We start from the raw sequence: 22,935 nt of genomic DNA on the forward strand, positions 1-22,935 counted from the left end.
TCTTACTTTTTTTAAATTAACTGACCAAGTCACCACTTTAGCATGATTAATAACATTAGATAATGTATGTATGTAGTAGGCAGAAAAAACTCTCAGGCCTTCTCCAACAACAGTAAATTCAGCATTTGGCTTTCATGAAAACATATTTGTCTACTCCCATTGCGTCACAACCCTTTTACAGAGGACTTTCTGGTACACAACATCCCGTATAGCAGAGGTGCAGAGATTGAAAAAAAGAAGTTCTTGGTGAATGGCTCTCTTTCTTCCTCTAATTGTGCTCTGACTGAATGATATCTGCCCTGACCTCTGGTGACCCCTGGCTCAAGGGGACAAGAAAGGAGGAGAGACTGGACAGTGGTGCACAAATAGAGAAAGCAGTGTGTGCATATGTGGGACAAAGACAGAAGAAAGGGAGAGAGAGGGAACATATGTGAGGGTCCCTGCTCCCCTTTTTCCCCTGAGCTATGAGTCCTGTGACTCTGTCTCTTCTAAATCAAAGGCAGGGCACAACCATGGTCATTAAAACACAATGACTATCCTCTTACTACCTTAAAAAGTTTTTTAAAGAGCTTCATTTCATGTTAAATGTAAAGATCCCCAGAGGAGCCCTTACAATTACAATTTTAAACAGGACACAAAGGCACAGGCTGCAGTTTGTGTGCACAGTCCCTGAAATACTGAGGCCACGTTCTGCCTCATTACCCCTCTGACATGAGCTATGTGGTCAGTGTGTTTCACCTATGGAAGGAGCAAGTGAGGAAGATGGAGAGGTGAGCACGGAGATTGATAGTCCCCATATTCTTCGACCATGTATCATCTTTCATTGCCCCAGTTGCCAAAACACAGTGATGGTTTTCAGCGCATTAAAACACCACTTGCTAATGATGTAGGTTACACTGCTAATGCAGCTAATGTGTTGTTCCTGTGGGGTTTGGTTTCCTGAACAGGTCAACCAAAGGCCTGTAAAATGAAAGAATGGCCAATTATTCAGTCTTTTATTAGCAATTAGCATGATATATTGTGCTAAGAAATTAGCAAAGAGCAGAGGATTAAGAAGGTTAAAATGGAGATCAAAAGCTAGACCTAGAACTTAAGATAAATGTTAATATTGATCCATATCTGCCTGAGTCTAAATAGGCAATATAAAGTGTATAAACTTAACTAAAGCTATAGTACAGAATTGTTTCTTCTTTACATAGAGGTACACTTGCCACTGATAGAAAAATTAAATGACTTATTTTCTTCTAAACTGGGTAGTTACTGGAGAACCTGAGGGTTGAGAAGTAATCACGTGCTACTTGAATACATCCATCACTGCTTGCCTACTCTCTGGAACAGCGATTCAGAGAGAGAGAGAGAGAGAGAGGAGGAAGAACCTGAGATCGTCTTACGTACTGCAGTAAACACCACAACCATCCAAAAAGAACTTGTCGAAGTTATTCCCTCAGGTAATTCCATGCTCAGTAGTGCATTGCCAAGCATGCCACTGAGAGAAACACAGCAACTGTGCTGTGTGTTTTTAAAATTTAAAGAGTAAAACTCCTGTCAGTCAGATCGTGTGTCAAGTACTGAAACTACTCTGCACACATTCTGGGTGTTTAATATGTTTCAAAATGTTTTAAGCAACAGGTTTTCTCTCTTGCTACTTAACGTGTTGTCATCTATGTTACCTGTAATCAAAACAGACAAGCCATGGCCAAATCTGGCATCTGCCACTGAAGCCTATTCACAGACAGCTCTCATGCACACTGCAGGTTTTTTTGGCAAGATAAACCATACCTGAAAGGCAAAACAAAAGGACGCCCAAAACAATCAGCCTTAGAGAATCCAAAAAGAAGTACCCACTAGTTACTAGCTTAATGTGCTAACAGAGACTTCAGTGTGCTGCCTCTCCATTTAACTGTTGTATACAAGAGGGCCTTATTCCCAGGTAAATCAGCCTCAAGTGGGACCAAGTTGGATGGTTTACTCAGGGTGTTGAGTCTCCTGGGAACTGAAGGATAGGATGTCAGCTGCTGCTTCCTGCTTTAGCCAGTAACAGGAACTGGCTCTGCTCCAGTGTGTTCCTGTGTGTGTGTATGTGTGTGTGTGTGTGTGTGCATGCTGTCAGACGGAGGACTGGGCAACAAGCCCAGGTGCAGCAGAGCCCAGGTGTTCCTCTATGAAGAACACAATGAGCGTGTGCAAACATGGAGGGACAGACAGGCAAATGGAGAGGGATTGGTATCAGAGAGCACACCTGTTGAGCACCTGCCCCATCCGCTCATGACACACTGATTATAGACGTAGCAGTTGTAAACACACACACACACACACACTCACAAAGCCAAAATTTGCACATGCACTCTTCCTTCAGATATTGTAACACCGCAGAGACAGTAATAAGGTGGCATAGTTTTCCATCATAAGACTCTCTTCGACATCGCACTAGTTTTGAATTTTTGCAACTTTTCTGTCACTCTTCTTCCTGCCCTCCCTGCCTTTTCCCTGATCTCCTGCTGAGTCCTTCAGTCTCTGTGTCATTAGGCAGCGCATCAGGGATTAAGAGGGCGATGGGAGGATGTGATTTGCAGCAGAATCCACTAAGTCTGGCATTACCACGCACCTCACAAAGCACGGGGGAGTTTCTAATCCACCGCACAGCACAATCCTGCTAATGCATTCATATCAGACACACAGAAAACTCAGGTCGGCTGTGAATTAAGCACCTAAAGTATTACTGTCATGTTCTGCGGTGACGTGTTTGTTTTTAACATTAAGGTCAGCAAATACCTGCATTTCAGGTTAGGCGTTAGGTATGAAGGGACATCATCTGAAGGACAAAGATGTGTATAATAAAGAGAACCCCCCAAATACTTGACAAATATTATCACTGACTACAACTTAAGCACTGCTGCATCCATCCATCCACAGGGTCAGAGAGGGAGCTGCAGCCTATCCCTGCTGTAAATGGCCAAGAGGTGGGGTCACAATTTAAAGGTCGCCAGTCTATCACAGGGCTGTTACTCAATCATAGCTATAACTACAATAAAATAAGACCAATATCCAAACAATGTACCTATAACTGCAATGATATCAGCATATTCAACGTTTTACTGGAAAGAAACTGAACACACTAACTACATGCCCCAAATCAAATTTTGAATACTGTCATATTCAGAATAAAAACGGAATATTAGTATGCATATGCACATGCTGAGAGGGGAGAGAAAACAGAGGGGGGGAGGCATTATGTGTGAGACCAGCAGTAGTACTTGGTGACATGCTTCATCAGTCCTGTCTTCTCACTATATCTCCCTAATGGGAGCACAGCAGTGTGTGTGTTTGTGTGTAAATGTGCATGTGAGGAAGAGAGGGAGCGATGAGCCTCCCTGTCAGAGTGACTTGTAGAGAGACTGTGTGCGATAGAGATAGGGACTAAATGAGCTTCTGGTGGGACTGACCCTCCTCACTTCTCACCGGTCCGTCAGAGAGACTGAGCGCTCCACTGGAGCATGGCCACAGGCACGGTTCTGAATACTGAAAATGCTACACACACAGACACACACAGATGGAGAAAGGCAGCGGCAGAGAAATGCCTGCCCTCTCCCTATTTTTCACACGCACACACACACACATACAAACAGGCACATTTTAGAAACTAAACAGAAAATACAGTGAGGTTAATGTGAATTTGTGTTCACATGACATCATGGTGTGAATAGAAAATGTGACACAATGCATGTGTTTGTTTATGTCAAAAGCAAATAACATACAAGCCAAACCTAGCATGCTCTGAGTGCAGTGTCTGGTTCACCAGCAGTCATAATTATGATTCATGTCTCTGTAAACAGCCATACATGTATGATAACATTTCCTATTGGCAGTGTGGGAAAGTGTAGCACATTACTTACTGTGTGTGTGTGTTGTGGCATATGCAAGATTCAGGCTAAGTATAATTACTCTTGGTGACATAGCTTACATGACTAATGAGCGGAGTTTGGGCGTGAGGTGTCTAGCTCATTTGTCACAGGAGGGTAAGGTAAAACTGTGTATTCAACTCTGTGCTGTTCAGGTCATGCTAAATGCTCATACAGTGCTACTGCCTTATTAAATTCCTGTGCAAACATAAGTCAGTGAACACAATCAATTAGCAGAGGAGTGACACGCAAGAGGGATGACTGATAATTCGGTGGCTTATTACAGAAATCATACAGCTTTTGCTGCATTAGTGATTATGAAAGAATTATATATATGAATTCATCTTTGATTCTCACAGACTGCTGCTTCTTCCCTGAGCTTTATAAAGAGCTCAGTGGCCGTTTTGACAGTGATGATATAATGCTCTACAACCAGAGTATGTGAATGTTAAAGAGGACTTTAACCTTAGGCCATAAAATTATCAACCACCCCTAACACTGACTGTTAGAGATTGCACTGTAGTATCCATCTCACTGATAGAACCAGAGTTTCTTTTCACACATGTAAATATGCTCTAGCTCAGGAGACGCTGTGACATAACCAATGAAGACAAGACACAGTCAATACGGTTTAATAACCCGTTACTGATAGAACACCATTGTTTATAGCTTGGAATTAAAGTCATCAGCAAGAATTAGCAGCAAGCTTTTAGCCCATAAAAGTAAATCGACACAAAGGTTCTTTTATTCATTAACTTTTAGCACTCAAATAATGTCCACATTTACTTTTAACAACTAAATATAAACCTTCTGAGATTCAACATTACAGGTGGTAATTCATAGGTGTTAATAAGGCCTGTTCTGCTGTCATTTAAAACCATCCCTTGCTTTATTTATTTAATAATAACTCCAAATGCAGATAACCTTATTTCTGAGCTGCATCCTTTTCAGTCTGCAATTATGAAGTCATCAGCTAAAGGTTTCAATTGTAAACAAAGACATTTATAGCACAAAGTGAAAAATTTGCAATGTAACAGAAGTAATTGTCATGCATGCCAAATGTTTATACACAATACAAAGAATTTTATAACAGCACTAACATTTCATTTTTCCAAATACGGGTCTGTATAATATGTGCTGCCACATTCTTTCCATTGTGCCCATGTCAAGGCTCTTGTAGTCAATAATGTTGACCTTTTAGATAACAGGTGTCACGTATGAAGGTCTATTAGGCCTGGCTATCTATTGTTACACATCTGAGTGACTCCCAGTGCTGGGGGGGGGTGGCTTTGGATGTACCAAGGCGAGATAAAAGCTGCTGGGTTAGGGTACGAGTGCACGCTTATCATAATGGTTTCTTTGACATGTAGTCTTTAACTAGAGGTCATGAGGTCATGGGAGAAAAGAGGAGAAAAGGCAGAAACTGAAAGCTAGAAATCTGTCTCACATTTCAGGAATCATATCAGTGGCTGAACACAGTCAGGCACAGATGTAGGACTTTTTATTGCTGGAAAACAACATGGAATAAGGAATGATAGAAGGCCTCTTGTGTGTTTGGTATTGGCCTAGTGTGCATTACAACATTAAAACATTCGTCATATCCAAAACCATTTCCCCGAAGATGACAGTATTGCTTTTGCTGTGCATGAAAGTATATAAAAAAAATACCATTACAAAGAAAAAAGTGTAAATGTACTACAATAAAAGCCCTTGACTCTGCACTTTCTGGATAACAAATAATCTCTAACAGTAGAGGCACTCTGACTGAACTGGTTGATAGAAGGTCAATCCTAGCAGGCCAGGAGCACAAAAGCAGTAGAAAAAAGAAGCACTCTGTATAGAAAGATCCTCTAGAGGACAATATAAACGTCAAGGTGTTCCTTCAGAGAACCAGCATTCGCTCATCACTCATCTCCATAGTTTCCATTCAAATGTAAGATCATATTTATAATGCTCATCCTGAGAATGTGTCTGCACGCTGCAGGTGCAACGTGTTGTTCTGTATTCTGCACACATGTTCAATCAGGATGAGGGCTTTGTGGATTCTAATCTCACACTTTGTGATCTCCAGATATCCGGGAGGAGATCGGGTTTGTGCAGCGGAATGTGAGGCAAGTGTTTGTCCCGATGTGACGAGAGCTTCAGCAGGAGATTTACATTTTTCTATTAGTGGAGAAAAACAGAGGGACGTGACTCTGCAGAATATCATTAACGGAGCTCACTCTCCACTGTAAAAAAAAATAAATAAAAAAAAAGAAGATAATTTTCTCTGCTGAATGTGGATTTTTTTTTAGCAGAATGTTAAAATAGTGACACAAAGCGGGAGGTCAGTGAGTATTCAAAATTTCATTCTTAGTTGGCTCAAAAGAAAGAAGCTTTTAGAAAAACTGAATTATGGTATTAATAAAGTATAGAAATATTGGTAGTATCATGGCATTTAAATTCATCACATAAAAAAAACATTTATTTGGAATGCAACTTTTCTTCCAGACAGACAGTCCATTCTCCAGGTAAGTGTCCAAATGACTTTGTTCAGGCTGAACAAAATTTGTTTCGGGGGCCAACTGCACACATCAGACATTTTGTATCTACCCATTCTTGTCCCGGTGTAAAGTGAAAGTGGGTTTTGGTACTTTTTTAATCCCCATCTGAATCCAAGTTAATCTCTGTGCTCAGATTAAGATAGAAGAAGGCATAAACACAGAGCACAAAGAGGAGGATGGCTGCGATGACCAGGAATGCATCCTGAGAAGGGAAAAGAAAGAGATTTTAAGATATCGTCACACACACAAACACACACATTAAGAGAGGCACATCTTGTGAATATATCATTCATCATACTTTAATTTAAGGTATTAAAGTGAGACAACACAAGAAAATAACCGAAACCTAACCCTCCTCCTTTGAGTCATCTCTCCCACAGTAGAAAGTTCATACTCTTTTGGAGTCAGGGTTCAAAAAGTTCAAAAAGGACACAGAAATGAGTGTATAGTTGATCTTCCTTATAAATTAGGTCACTCACATACATCCTGTGACTGACATTTTAAAGCATCACATTTTCTCTGCTCTGGAAGAATTCTCTGAAGTAAATGCAGTTTATTCAGGTAATGAAAGCTGGAAAAGCACATGGCAGCAGGCAGGAAGGCTTTTAAAGCTTTTAAATCTCTGCACCACGTTATGTTTATTGAAAACTGATATTAGCTGCTAGAAGACTTGATTGCCATATGTCCCGGTTCCAATAGCTTGAGATAGATATTTTTATGCAGATAGAGGTACCGGAGTTTAGACTGCGTATATTTAATTAACATGATACACATATTCAACCACAGTTAATGTAGACCCAGTATATTACCAGTAGGCCCTCCAGAAAGAAAACTGACTAATAGCGGTCTGCTGGAGCAGAAGCTATGCGCAATGGCACAGGACAGCTTAGGGAAACAAACACATTTGACATTTGACATTTGAATGGTAGCAGTGGACTCAGGGTTATACTCCTGTAAGTCCCACCTGCTCAGAAAACTGGCAGGAGTGCTCCAGTTTTCATTTTAACATACTCCTAAATTGCTATGCACGGCCAGCATAGTGTGGGAGTAGTATTAATTATTTAAAGGTACTGACGCAGCAGCAGTATTTAATGGTAACTGAACTTGCTGCTTTTGGTGAACTGCTTTAAAATAATTACAGGTTCATACAAGACATTCATTTGGAATATTAGACTTTTTTTTCCATTTAGGATCTAGATTATGTGGTAGAAAAGTAAACTTATATTATTTACCCTTTTTCCTGCAGTTTTAGCCCCTTGACCCTGCAAGCACTTATATTCTGTGTTTAGAGGCAATTAGAACATAATGAGTGTATTATCTGCAGCTTCAGTCCAGTCTGTTTACAACTATCTTAAAGGATGAACAGTAACACGCTGCTGAACCTTGTATCTGTTCACAACACATTATCTATTTATATGTGAACAGAACATTTGTTTTTCACACTGTTGCTAAAATTGACTAAAAATGCCGTTTCACACACTTCTAATTAGTATTTAGCCAATTAAGTATTTAGACACCTGGATGTCCATCCATGAAATTTATACATTATTAGTTCAGGTAGGCCATTCTTTACCTGAGGGGGAAGCTTTCAGGCTTTCCATGCACGCATGTGCAAACGCAAGAGACTAGATCAGAGCCATACCTCCAGATATCAGAGAGTGCAAATGGAAAGAGAACTGTTTTTTGACTCTAATGCTCCTAACGGAACTAAGTGAATGGCAATTGCACCTGCTCTCACTGAAAACAAAAGCCATATGTTTGGGGATTTTGAAAGTAGCTGAACAATAAATTACCAACGATGACTGAAGACTTCAGTATTATCTAAGAAAAACACCTTTCAGCATCACATTTAGAATTCAGGCATTAAAATGTTTTAAAATCTCAGAACCCACAGCTCGCCTGCAATTCTACTGAGAAGTTAAACTTTCTTCAACAAAAATGGCCTATTTTTCCCCCTTTTTTTGATTTCCTATTGGTTAATTGTCAAACAAATTGAGGCTTTCCAAAGGAGTGGTATTCAACTTGAAAATGGGAATTTGGAGCGCTTGTTCATTATGTGGTGCTCACACGATTACAATCTTCATCAGCTGGAGTTTCATTAGGGGCACTCAGAGTATTGAACAATGCCAGTTATTCTTTATCAAGAGAACTCATAAGTAGAAAACTTTCTAATCAACACTGGAGAGCTTGGAGAGCTTTAAAAGAGAGTGCAGAGTACAGTCTGATTGGAGGTTATTCAAAAAGAAATATTTGATTTGAATGTGTAGAGGAGTTTTTAAATCACAAACTGGGCCACAACAACAAAGGTGGCATGACGAGTGAATTCAAAATACATGTATTCCTCTGCATACTCATTCATAATGTGACAATCTTTGTAGATATTTATTCATCTGTATACAGATTTATAAGTGAGGTTGGGGTGATACAAGGTTAAAATGACAAAAGCGGCAACGGCAACAAAGAGCACCATGACAGATGTAAGAAAAAGAATCAAAAAGAGAAAAAAAATGATTGGCAATTTGAGAAAACATCAGTTTAGTAATTTTCTTACACACACACACACACACATGCAGGACTGCAAATTCAAACCCACCGGCTAAACTGCAGAGAAACGACAGAATGAAAAACAAGAGTGAGAATGAAAGAGAAAACAAGTGAGAGATAAGGCTCGGCACAAATGAGGGGTGGTGGGGGGCTAATAATAATTCCTCTCTGACGAGGGCGGTGGGGGTTGGGGGGACAATTAAAAGGCGTCACAGCATCCACAGCTATCTGTGTACATGTTGTAGTGCAGAGTCATCAGCAGCATTGGTCTTCATTAGCCTCAGCCCACATTTATCTACATCCCAGCAGCCTCCAAACAGCTTTAAGTCCTTGCTTAATTGGAAAACTTTTAAATTTCATGCACTTTAGTTTCATATATTAACTGCTAGGCTTCCACCGCTTGATTTACTTTTCTATTTTGCCCAGGCCTAGGAGAAAAGAGAACTGTTATCAAATCACGGAGGCTTGATTGTTTTCTGCTTTTTTTCCTTGTGTTCTCTGGCAGCTTTGAAAAATATGACAAAGAGAAGCGTTTGTAATTCTGTCAGCAAAATCACAAAGTGAGTGTTATGCTTCTGACATAGGTAAGCATTTCATTCAAACGCCTTTGAGACAACAAGATGCACAAAATTGCAATACCGGCTTCTTTCCCTTCCCCGTCTTTGCGTCATGTTCCAGAGAGAAAGAGAACAGCTGGTTACTGTGACTTGTCTATGAAAACAAGCTGGAGGGGTTTCAGTGAAAACACTTGAGTTGTAGAAAGCACCTGCACTTGATTGAGATCATTGTTTTCAAGGAGAGTAGCCCACTGTGTTGACTCTTGCCTTTGCCTCACAAACACATTTGTGTGCGCCCACATGCGCACACATCCTCAGACACAAACACACAGCCTCTCTGCCCACATTTTGATGGAGACCTCTGGATGGGGCCCAAACACATCATCATCTTCATCATGTGGCTCTCTCAGCACCGGCGGCAGCTGCAGCACACTTGGCATGCTGGGAGTCTGGTCCCTGTCACCCTGGCGACAAGCCACAGCTCAGTGACATCCCCTCATCTGGTCCATTTTTTTGTCTCTTCCCGTTTATATATTTATATATAAGTGTGTGTGTGTGTGTGTGTGCTATACACGTCAGATTCTGAGGCAATATGTGGAAAGTGGATACACACAAGCCCCAAACAACTGTTGGAGCATTTGCCTGTAGTCATGTCTTATGACTTAGGTGAGCAACTGGCCTTTGGAGTATAATTAATCAACATCAAATGCCTTGAACCTACATTTTCAATGAGGGGGCAAAGATTACTTTGTTTGTGAGGGGATTTCATGAAATTCTCATTTGTGTCTCAAAACAGAGAAACAGATATTCAGTCTCATCCTTTACACGTGCGTTGAGGCCACTTGAAGCATTTAGTCAATAGGAAACAATTTAGTAACCCAGAAAACCTACTGTACCCTAAATAGCACAAAGGGCCATGAAGCCTCCAGTGCTATTCAGTCTGTCAACACCTCTTAATAAACCCAAAAGTGTGAATGAGCTACATTAAGTATAAGCCTGGCAGATGTAACAGATCCAAAAGTCTGTTCCAGCCACATGTTTAACCAGATGCTAATGTTTGGATTCCGTTTTTCTTTCTCCACTACTGCTGCTACTCAAATGAAAGTCTAAAATACCTCCAAATAATTCTCAAAAATGTTGTTCTATATGGCCTTGCGCGCACCGCAACTGACAGTCACAAATGACAGCTGGAAGATACCCAGAGTCATTATCTGTAGTCTCCATCCTTGCCAATTCCATAAGCAATTTTCCTCCAACTTTCTAGGCTCAGCAGCTAAATAAGACTGAGGGAAAAGTGCAGAACTGAACAGAAGGCTAGTGTGCCAATTAGACAAGGCAGAAGGCTTGTTTCCTGTGCTGCAAGATAATGTGCTGGAGGTACTTTGAAGGCGCTGCTTCTTCTCTAGGCAACCTGAGGAGAAACTGCATACTGCACTTCCTGCCACTTTCTTTCTCTCTGCTGTCCTGACCCCATACTGTCCACTGTTTAGACGAGCCCCACACTTGTGTTAATGCAACAACACATTACTTACGTAAACAAACTCTGACTCAACGGGTGTGTATGAGAACCTGCATAAAAATAACAGGTGGCTGTTTTTTTTTCTTCAAGCAACCCAGAGAACTCATCACATTTGTGGGAACAGAAGTTCTCCCTCTCTCACTTTCTCTATCACAGTATCTCCATCATTTCTCTGCCAACATATCCAGACTGCCCTGTTACTAGGACAGCCCCGAGACAGCCTGCCCCGGCAGCTGCCAGATTTCTCTGTGCCCGTATGTCTGCTGGCCCTTTTGAGATGCCAGCTGCATCTGAGACCAGCATCTCAACCAGGGACATGGGGTATGGGATGAAGGGGGGGGGGGATATAGTAGTACAACAAACCTGGGCAAAGTATGGCCCCGTCCCTCAGAACCAGCCCCCTGCCCTTTCAACGCAGCCTGCAGACCAATCCGTAAACAGAATGACCACCCAGAAGAACAACAAGAACAAGACCAAGAAGAAGAATATTTATGCAGACAACAACATGCCCCAACATCCAAGATGGGCTTATTAAACCTGCAGCCAAATCTTTGCTGGCAACCAAAGGTTCAGAGACAGGGAGGGGGGACTTTCTACTGTCATCACAGAGCTGTGTAAAAATCACTTCTTCAACTTCATATCACGCTAAAAGGACTTGATGGGAAAGCAAGCGTGACCAAATATCCATTACATTTGGGTTGAATTTCAATCGAACTCGGGGCCAAGAGGTCTAAGTCAGTTTAATATCCTCGTCCCAGAGGTATTTTTAATCCGACCTCTGAAAATTCCTCTCGTCTTGGGCATGAAAAAACATGAATTATTCATGACCAATATCAATATTTCAAGATATGGACTAATCTAATTGGATTAAAGACGTGTTTAATGAGGCCTTGCATGTCTAAGAGATGCATATTTTAAAACCTGACCATTTCACCCAGTGTTTAATCCTCAATGTGATTTGTTCATCTCTCCGCACATCGTGGCAACTGAGGCTTAATGAGGAAGTGAAGCCTTTTGGCTTTTGATATACTGTAAACAGAACCAGGAAAATAAATATGCAAAAAAAAACACAGATGTGACATGTGTGACATGTGTGATGAGATGTATAAAATGTGCATTTTCTTACAATTTATTTTCACTTAAAAAAGACTATAAATCACACTGCAGGCTTGATTTCAACCTGAGGAGAGATGGCACTTCCAGCCAAATTTGTTGGTTTCTACAATTTCAAAGAGGATTTTAACACCCATGACAGTAGACTCACAAGAGGTTCTTCTATTTAGAGAAACCTTTTTTCTTATTCAGTTGGTAAGCCAAAAGCATAAACAGCAGTGGCACATTTGCCATTAGAATGATAAACATAGAGTCATCCATCTTTGCCTGCACAGCAGCTTCTAATCGCTGCAGTGTGACAAAGCAACAGAGAGATGCACCCTAGCAACACCCTCACCTCCATTTTACATTACCTGCTCTATCCACCCCCACTCACTCTCCACTTATTCTTTTTCTTCTCTGCTTGTTATACTGTCCACTTTTATCCTAATGCTTATCCATATCCATCTCAATTGCAACATCTGACTTTTAATGAATTAATAATGTGTTTAAACAAATTATGTCTTCCTTTTTGTTGAATCGTACACTTTCTTCTCTTGAGAACATCATTTCCTTGATAATAATTAAATAGATCTTTGCAGAGCTGAGGGCCACATCATATAATTACAAGTCAATGTACAAAGTAGATTACTGTAGGGAACATTACATTCCCAACAGGAAGTTTCTACAGTACATCAGCTAAGTGTCTGGAATCTAGTGAGACATTCAACCGAACATGCAGACAGACAGATGGACAAATGGAAAAAAGATGGCTGGCACACAGACAGACAAGCAGAACTGCAGATGGGTTAGACATGCAAGTGAAAATAGTGGAATATGGGTAGCTGCAGACACCTGAAGTGGAAGTTACAGAAAGTCTCACCCTGAATCCAGAGGAAGTCTTCTTTGCTTCAGCTTTCAGCCGGGTTGCCTTCAAGACCAGCTTTGTCTTTTTGTAGTCCTGTTTACCTAAAAGACAGAGAATTAAGACATGATTGGGTAAAGTGGTCTGGCACAGAGTAACAAGTTCTATTTGGTGCTGCTGGCTAAGAAATACATCCTCAGCAAGCTGCAAAACAACACATTGTTTTTATAAAGAAGTTATAACATCTGTTGGTAGTTGTAGGAAATGTTGCTCTCGTAAAAAGATCCAAGCTAGATGTTTCTTCCCGTTTATAGTTTTCCTATATCAAAAAAAAATTAAGAGCCTTGGGGCTGCAGCTTCATATTTAGTGGATATGAAATTATATTAATCCTCTCACCTACCAGTGTTAAAAAGCTAATGAGCATTTTTGCTAAAACACAAATGTTTTCTTCTTTTTTTGCTGCTGGATAACAAATATTAAGCCAGAGCGATAAATAGGCTTAATGTAGAGCTGTTCTATGATTTCTACACTTAAATTTACGCCATTGATCTCCATCTGCATATTATAATAAATCTTCTCTGGCCTGAGCTGCACACAGATCACCTGTGCTTGCTTGACTTCCTATGGGCTCACCTCCTATGGGTTAGTCTTGTGGGCAAACTGGCCACCTGGCAAAGCGTGTGTGTCTGTGTGTGAGTGTGTGCGTTTCACATGAGGCAGAGCCGGCTGTCCTGGTTTAATTAGGAACAACACACTGCAGGAAAAGGAACTTTGCTAACAATAGGGTGGAAAGACAACAGCTTGCTGAACAGTGGTGTGTGTGTGTGTGTGTGTGTGTGTGTGTGTGTGTGTGTGTGTGTGTGTGTGTGTGTGTGTGTGTGTGTGTGTGTGCGTGCGTGTGTTCTGGTAGTTCTTGTATCTCTGTGAGAACTTGTCCATACACACAGACTGTGGACATTGTACCAAGTCCTTAATGAGGTTATTTTAAAACTTAAGTTCAGGGTTACATCCAGATGTGGTCAGGCAATGATTAGGGTCAGAGTGAAGGTTGCATATAGAGATCAGGTGGTTATTACTGGACTGGGAAATCAAAGAACTTCTTGAGGATTGAGGTGCAATAGAGAAATAGACATGTGTGCAACAGAGAGAGAACGAATGCCTGGGGTCAGCTTCAAGGTTTGTCTCAGTGATGTGACATGCCAAGGTCACCTGAAGATTTCACTTTCAGCTAATTAGGAATCATTTTACACTGGGAGAGAGAACAAGACAAAGAGAAGGAAGGAACGAGTGCTCCTGGTGAACTAAAAATGAGCTAGTGTGTGTGTGATTCTAAAAAACAAAGCTCCACTGACTTTCATAGGGGTAGAAAAGCGGAGATGACTATTACTCTGGTGTTCTACGCTTTAGCTCTGTCTCACTGCACACCTTCTCATTTTCATCCATCTCACTCCCACTGCTTTCATTTTTGAGATCTCACATTCAATTCCAATCCTTTTTCTCTCTTTCTTTCTCCCTCCATCCCTCCTGGTCCTGAACTTCTCCTTCACCTCCCACTGACTCTGTGGAGGGCTAATAGAAATGGTGAGCATGTTGCCAGGAGCAGACAGCAAGCGAGTGGGAATTCATTAGGGGGGGCAATGGATGTCTCCTCCACTTGTCAGAAAGTGGAGGGGGGGTGGGGGGGGGGGATTTGATTGGAGGGCACCTCAGGTTACTCACCATTCACACAAATGGCGCCAAGATTTGGATGTGATAATACTACACAGAGAGCTGCAAAATCCTACAAAACCAAAGAAAACCAGGAAAATACAGAAATCCGCATTTTGAGGAAAATCTGTAAAATTCAAATCAAGTCACATGGTTTATTCTTAAAAAAATAAAAGACCAAACATTTGCTGTGACTAAATAAAATTCAGTATTCAACAAATACATGTACTGTTGATCTGTAGGTACCATGTTTTTTGCTGTGAAATACTAGAAAAAGACACGGTTTAAACTAAACACTTTTTACTCTTCATTTTTTTTAAAATACTAGTTTAGTTTGGTTTGTTAAGCTCTGTCCTTGTGAACCCTTTCCTGCAGCACAATTCTCAGTAATACTCAAAAATAAAATAAAAATATTAAAACTTAAGCAAGCAAGTGTTTAGATTTAAACTGTATTATTATTACTACTACATTTAAAATGTCTTCCACAACTCACACCTGTATTATTTTCCTCATTTGGAGGGCAAAACCTGTTCTACATTTACATGGAGCCATTATGTTAACCTGCAAAAATTCATCACAAACCAAAGCACCCATAACCGCCTGCTAAGAATGGGTTCTTAACAGGAGCTAAATCAGAATAATTAGGCCAATTAAGAGTATGATGTGTTGATATAAAGAATATATGGAAGGTAATTACATCAAGTTATGCAAGGTAACATTGTGTTACAGGGCTGTGCTTTATGCTGGCTTTGTCCTGATGTCTGTTTGTGTGGATATGGAGCTTACACACACACACGTCCTGATAATATTGCACTGGGCTTATGAGCGATCCTATTTGTCACTGCCGCTCCCCCTGTTGCAGCAGTGCAGTAGACACTTTCTGTCACCAATTATCTACCTGCACTGGGCTACACACCATCCTCCCATCGCTCCCTGCCACACTGAAAAGGCATCACTGTCCTCCAGAACAGCAATAACAATGCCACGTCTCAGAGGAACATTAACCCTTGTGAGGTGGCCTACAGTGCCTTCTGGGAGGGTTCCCTAAGTGTGCCTTCCATTGAATTCATCGTTGATTTCATGTCAAGAGGAAAAAAAGAAAGTGAAAATGGCCTTCTCTCCTCTCTCCCCCCTGCACCACTTCCATTACATTCCATTAGAGAGTGTGTTTTGTGCATTCTTTGTGTGCATGTTTCTTGTTACATTTACCTATAAGTGATGTCTGATGAAGACTGGGGAGAAATAGGTTTTTATCTTGAGCCATTACTCTGTTTAGCATAATGAGACAGGTAGGGGGTAGTGGCTAAAATTAGTCACATGTGATTGAACAGTCAAAGGGAAGGAGAGGGAAAGGTCTGTGATTTGTGTGTCATACAAATTGGCCATTAAATTGAAGATGAGACAGGGTTAGACATCTAAGAATACCACTGTTTCAAACTGATAACAAACTTTAGTAGTTACACTAAAAAGTAATAAGTTCCTGTGACATGCAGTGTCAAACCAACAATACATCTATTTTGCAGTCAAATAATACACATTATTATCTTAACAAGTGTGGGTAAAATATGTGAGATACCTTGATTATCCCACCTGCTTTTAGTTTGAACATAGTTCAGTTTGTACTAGAGGTATACATGTGTGTGAGGAGAAACCTGAGGAACCTGAGGAATTCTGTGTGCGTGCATGAGTTTGAGAGGACAAGCCATCCTACATATGCACCACATGCAGAGTGATGGGGTGATTTGGACAGACAGGCCACTGTCCAGTACTCTCTGAGCGCCCCTGGGACAATTTGGGAAACACACTGACAGCGTGTCTGACAGTTTCTCATGCTTTGCTTTGTTTCTGTGTCTATGTGGAATGGCAGCCAAATAGTCAGTGACCACATGGTGTGGATCGCTGGCATCTGCCAGAATGAGGGGTGGTAGAACTAGAGGACTGATGCCAAACACATGGGAGATATTTTTTTCTGTGTTCTGTCAGTGAAGGAAGCAGGGCAGTGAAATTTAATCTATGTGCAAAGCATAGAAGTGAAAATTGTCCATGATATAATGACAAGAGGCTTACTATGCCTTATTCTGTGACTTACCTACAGATGGAAGGGAATTATTTCATCTGCAGGAAGTTTTTTTTTCTTCTGCAAGAAGAACAATTTCAAGGAGTGATCTTTTCTTACAATGTAAAATGACACCTTCTAAAGCTAATATAATTTCCTACTTGCCATTCTGTAACTGGAATTTTGCATGTCTTTATCTGTTTAGACAATTTCTCCTAGTTTTCAGCAGGCAGCAGCAGAAATCATTACTTGAGCACTTGCACTTCCTTGTAAGCACGCTTTAGCTTTACCCATCCTGAGGGCAGTCAATTATAAAGGGCTTAATAATGGTATTTAAAAAGAGAGTGTCAACAGTAGCCTTTTGATGGCCATCTGACATGACAAAAGCACTCCAGCAGAGATGATGGTACAGCTCAACAACCAGCCTGGACTACTGCTGATGTGCCATGAATAAGCTACCTATTATAACTTCAAATTACCCATTCCAGCTCTCAGAAGACCAAGCCCCATGCTATCTTTGAAGATTTCATTTTTCTACACCTTTTCCCCCCACTCTGTTTTCCACCTTTGCTGTTAAACAGTGGTTTACTGAAATTGCCCGATGGCCATTCTTTTCAAAAAAGAAAGAAAGAAAAGAAAAGAAAAAAGACAGCAAAATGGTTGAAATTGAGGGGCGGCAGAGATGGGACCAAAGTGCCCCTGACAAGTATGTTACATATTTCTGAATTGATGAGATGCGCTGAAAAGAAAACACTAAATGGAGAAGAAGATTTTCTGCACCCCAGTAGGGGTGGGAGATGAGCTTGTTATGTTATGTCTCCGTCTCATTTGTTAAACCTGCCAGGTTTTACATAATGGCAGATGGTTAGGGGATATCTGTGGGCTAAGTAATCCTATTCTTCTGTCCCAATATAAAAAACATATGCAGCTCCCAGAGTTTTATAAAACCTCTCCCTTTTAGCCTAGTCGAGTAAAAACAATGACATTTGTTCATGTAGAATTTTCCACAATTAAATTAGAAAAGAGTTAGTTAGTTAGTATTAGTTTATATCATCCAAAAAAAGTACCTAAATGTTCAACAGACCAAGACCAGGAGCTTCATTACTTGTCTCACTTCAAAAAAAAAATGTAAGATGAGTGTGTCTAATAAGAATACACACATTTCATGTAAACAACTCTGGGGAATAAAAGTAAAAACTTGAAGCCCCTAGGGCCAACAGAGCTCCCCTTTTGTATTTGCATTAGTCATAGCTGGTCACAATTACCCAGCTTTGCTTTGGGCAACCTTTTGGTTTAGCTCCAGAAGAGAAAAACAAAAAGACATGATATGAAGTGTATGATCTTCAAGCCACCACGGCTGGCATGCTAGAGGCAACTGAGGTTTTGATGGGTTCCAACCATATTGCTTTAGTTAGGCCTTTGTGATGGAAAAAGAGGGCTGAACCAAATACTGCAGAATTAGAGTGACAAAAAGTGCCTGACAAAACAACATGTACAATGAATTCAGTAACAACAATATGCAAATGGAGAAGGACAGACACGTGCAGGCATCAAAAAATCCTGGGCTTTGTGTCTAACCACCCCTTTATCTAATTTTCAGTTACTGATTGGTTATAAGTTTAGGCACCACCAGTCAAATTTTCACAGACATTCTGATCGCTCTGACAGTAAAGGAGAATCTGTTTTCTGTAGTATAATGTTAGCTACAGCTAGCATAATGATAGCAATTTGGCATAGACTGGGGTTTTAGTAAGGACCAGTGGAATTCTGATACTAGTGTTGGAACAAGTCTATATTAAACCACCACTGTCCTTTTTCAGGAGAAGACGGGCTGGTCATCTGGGATGCTGCTTAGATGTCTTTAAGGTTAATTACGTCCACAGGTTATAATCTAGTTCTATTACAGTTAACAGTTGGTTCTTCTAACACAGAACAAAAATGGATCCAGGAATTTGCAGAGAGGCATTGCACAACCAACTCTGAACCGGAACATTTTGGAACAATGCAAAATTACCGCTGAATATCTCCCTGTTACATGTATGTGATTTATTATGTGTGATATCAGCCTGTTTCTATGAAGGAGCGGGAGCATTCAGTACTGAGTTGTGGTTTGTTTGCCCACATCAAGCAGTAAGTTATGATTTTTGTTGAAAAAATATTTCACAACAAGTAGACCATCAGTCTCCACTCAGGAACCTATCATGGGGTTGGTGTTTTAATTGCCAAACAATATATTGATGATCATTTTGATTAAACTAATCAGTCATGGTGTGCACAAAGGGTCAGATTAAAAGCAGACGCTCAGAGAAAGAAACAAAAACAATGGTTTTCTTTAAATCTGTTGCCAACCAATGTCAACATATCAAATCAACTGGCAATAAATATGTTATTGGATTCGACTAATTAACTGTTGCTCAACAAATTGTTCCTGCAGATCTGGGATGACAGACAACTTACCAATCTGCTTTCTATACTGATCCACTGGTAATCTGGTTGTGCTGGCGTCCTTCTTCCCCATCCTCCCTCCTCAGCCTGACAGGAAATGAGAAGAAAAACAACCCTCTGAGTAAGAGAATTTCACAGCTGGCTCACAATTGTCACACCTGATCATTTAGTTTAATCAAGTTTATATATATAGCTCCATTCCTGTTACTGTAGCCTGAGATAACTTGTGAAATCTGCAGGAAGGATTCCAGTTAATACACGATCACACAAAGAGTCGTCAGTTGTGATCAGGCAGATGGTTTATCTTTTACATACATCTGTTAGACATAATTTCATTAATTCTCATCACCTTCCAAGTGTGTTATGTTCTCAGTGTGTGCACTTCCTATCCATTTCATTTAGTCTAACACCATTTCCCCTCACACCATGAGTTTTCTTTGATTACCCAGACAGCACAGAGGTAAGATACAATGAGAAAGAGCTATGAATAATATAGATGGCATCCTTAGGCTCCATGATGCCAGTGGATGATTACACTCATGTATCAGAATAAACACCTGTCAATAAGAGCTATATGTTGTGTATAGACGTGAAGTCACCAGAATAACCTCACCTTCTGTAAGAACTGATAAAACTCAGTGTGTTCTTGCATCCATCCAACATACTCGTTTCGCAGTGAGCTCTGCTCTATATTCCAGACAGGCTCTCTCACAACACACTGCATCAATCAATAAAGTAGCCCTTTGTTTAAAATACTGGGAAAAGTAAGTGTGAGGTGAGGGGTTCACCTGTGTTTTCTGATGCTACTGAAATGTCTGACTGGCTCAAAGATTTAAGAATGTTTCAAAGGAAAGCACATATGCTTGGACAAATTATATTCAGTATCTACCAAGCATTACTTATTTAATGATCATCATAAAAAAGACCATTTTTAACCGCAGCAATGAAGAAAATGTGTATGCAGGTGCGCACATAAAAAAAAAAAGAAAAGTATCATTGTGTAGCCAAGAAGAACAAAAGTGTTGGAGAGGCGAGAGTTGCAGCTGGGGAATAGAGCAGAGAGAGACTGAATTAGCATGTTCAAGGAGCGTGGCTGGCTGCCGCTGCTGACTGATACCTTCTCATGGGAGACCGCTGCTGCCTTGGGATACCTGAATTTTTTACCTATCACTAAAAACACTGCTTTCAGCTACATTTCAAAGACAGTTAGTGCCTGCATGCAGGAGGAGGATATATGCACAACTATTGTTCTCCAGCTGTTAGAAACCAGAGTCAGCACATTAGAGGAAGCAGAGAGAAGACAAAAGGAAGAGAGGAAACGGTCCAAATGAAATGTTTACAGTTGGACACAGTTGGTTCACAGCGCTGCTAGCAATGTTGTGCTGTGCTGTAACATCACAATATTGTACCTAAATTGCCAAAACCAACACATTTGGAGCCTTTATCATCACATGCAGTCCATTTACTCTGAAATTTCCACAGACGTGTCATGGCATTTTTTGCAGCAGTGGGGTATAAAGACAAAACAAGGTGTTGGTGCTGTGAAAAATGTCCACACATGATGACAAGTGTATCGTTAGTGTTAATAAAATAATACTTTCATGTCCATTTTTACACATTATAGTCACAGATGACAAGACCGATAATACATTCTGTTATTAACAGTTCCCAATCCCATTTTATTGGAGACCTAAACTAGGCCATGGCAGAGTGGATTTTTTCCACAAACTTTTCATCATACTGCAGTTTACTTGAGTCAAGTGTATTATGGTTTTAATGCTATTTTGGTCTCCCAAATACCACATTAAAATACACAGCATACAGGTGGGTAAGACTTGCTGATTTGCACTATAAGGTGTTATTTCTGTTTCTTCTTATTGGTGCTAATTAAGTAAACATTGTAAACTGTTTTGATGTGATAAACCCATCTGCTTTTAAAAAAATGAATAAAGAGATGACTGACACCATTTTCTGTGGCATGCTTATTTTAAGAGCAGCACTGCTGCTTTTAACCAGGCGGACCTCATGGACTTGTTTAGGGTCAGTACTCTGTCAGTCAGCTTTGTGGAAAAGACCTGCTACAACTCACTGTTAAAAGAGGGAGGCTTCTCTTTTTATCTACGTGAAACAGAGAAAAAGAATTATCTCGAACATTTGCAGCACTTGCAGAAGTTCGTTTGAGGATACCAGTCTAAAAAAATAAATATAACACATTCCAGTGTGGATGTACTTGACAACATGCAGCCTTCATTCATTGCATTAGCGCTAATACTTACAGTGTGGTTATTTTTCGATAGAATGAGTCGCTCAGTAAAAGTTCTCCTGCATTACGACACGCCTGGCAGCTCTACGTGGACACGTACGGTGACAGAATTGACCGTTTTAAGGTACTTTGATCCAGATTTCACCAGAATGCCAACACACCACTTCCTCCACGGACATTTCCTGGGTACGCGTCAGCATCGATGACGAGCAGACATGCTAACCAATCACACGCCAGTATATATAAAATTGACCAATAAGGACGAATCTGGGCGGGTCAGTCCGACCAAAACACAGAAGGAGCGCGTGATGGGTTGATAAAACTAATTAGGTCAAATAAAAACAAAAATAGCACAAATGATTATAAAACGGCTCAAAACTCAAACCACCAGTGGTGAAAAGTAATAGTAATTTATATAGTAAAAGTAAAAGTATAAAAATAGTAAAAAAAAATAGTAACTTTATAAAAAATACTAAATATGTACTCAGTTTCAAGTTTCAAGTTAAATAATTACCTAAAAACACTATTCTGCACAGGCCAGAAGGTTTTTGTATTAATTTAAGTATTGTATCATGTAATCATGTGTTGTATTCATTTTTTCATTTTTTTCAGTCAAGTTTAAAATTTGTATTTTGTTTGTTTGGTTTTTGTGTTTGATTTTTTTTTTGCACACAAGGACGACCGCTTCCTCGTATCTTCCTTTAAGTTAAACATTGTTAAGAATGACAAACACTTGTGATGTTAATAAGTAGTCGTATTTGTGTGACACGTTGCCTTTGAGTCATTCTCGTCTTGTCAGATTGCTACCAATAGTGAAGATGAAAACAATAGCATTGTGCTGTGGCAATTAAAGACAGCAACAGCCGACCTCATCAAAGACGAGGCAATCTCACGCTACAATGTTAATTTCTCTTTCATCAGTCTTTTTTTTTTTACGTTTTTTTCTTTGTTTACTGTGTAGAATTTTATTTCCCCCTAATTGCATCCAGCCTCATTGCTGCCTGGGGCTTCGTGCAGATTATGGGGAGACTTGCCACCGCTTGTAACTTATTGAAGTTTAAAATGATTTTCTGCTCTCCCATGGGCATGCCATTTGCATGCAGCACAGCAGTAACTAATAGATGTAATCTGTCTGTAATGTGCCTGTATTATCCTTTACTTCCAACAAAGCTGCCATTCTTAAGGAGCACTTTAACACTGCCCCTTGATTAAGACACAAGCATTCAAATGACATTTGTCAGTGGGCATATTTTCAATCATCACCAGGAACAGGTAAGGTGACATCAGGGTTTGTAGAAGATGAACACTGAGCCATTGTGGCATTCATGTGTGGGGACAAGTTGGATGTTTTTATCTGTCCAGATAATAGAAAACTGAGAAGACTTAACATAAAATACCTTTTTTTCACATTTTATAGTGTGTATAATGTTAAGTGTGTACAGAA

At 40.2% G+C, this 22,935-nt stretch overlaps 1 protein-coding gene across 1 annotated transcript; it reads right to left on the reverse strand.

Annotated features, from left to right (window-relative positions):
- Positions 1–4,606: 4,606 nt before the first annotated feature.
- On the reverse strand, positions 4,607–21,672 carry triqk (triple QxxK/R motif containing). Its single transcript, XM_028400928.1, has 4 exons — positions 21,505–21,672; positions 19,241–19,315; positions 13,038–13,123; positions 4,607–6,644 (listed from the first exon to the last, which is right to left on the reverse strand). Exons 2-4 carry the CDS (start codon positions 19,299–19,301, stop codon positions 6,537–6,539), a joined length of 255 nt encoding a protein of 84 aa, XP_028256729.1. The 5' UTR covers positions 19,302–19,315; positions 21,505–21,672; the 3' UTR covers positions 4,607–6,536.
- Between the last annotated feature and the right edge of the window lie 1,263 nt (positions 21,673–22,935).

The sequence above is a fragment of the Parambassis ranga genome, chromosome 2 (assembly GCF_900634625.1).
Source record: "Parambassis ranga chromosome 2, fParRan2.1, whole genome shotgun sequence".
Classification (NCBI taxonomy): Eukaryota; Metazoa; Chordata; class Actinopteri; family Ambassidae; genus Parambassis; species Parambassis ranga.

Excerpts from the sequence above, each read along its gene's own strand:
- triqk (XM_028400928.1), bottom strand. The coding sequence starts at position 19,301 with ATGGGGAAGAAGGACGCCAGCACAACCAGATTACCAGTGGATCAGTAT. Across the intron at positions 13,124-19,240 it reads TCAGTATAGAAAGCAGATTG|GTAAACAGGACTACAAAAAG; the intron begins GTAAGTTGTCTG and ends TCTGTCTTTTAG. Across the intron at positions 6,645-13,037 it reads AGACTTCCTCTGGATTCAGG|GATGCATTCCTGGTCATCGC; the intron begins GTGAGACTTTCT and ends TTCCCTTCTCAG.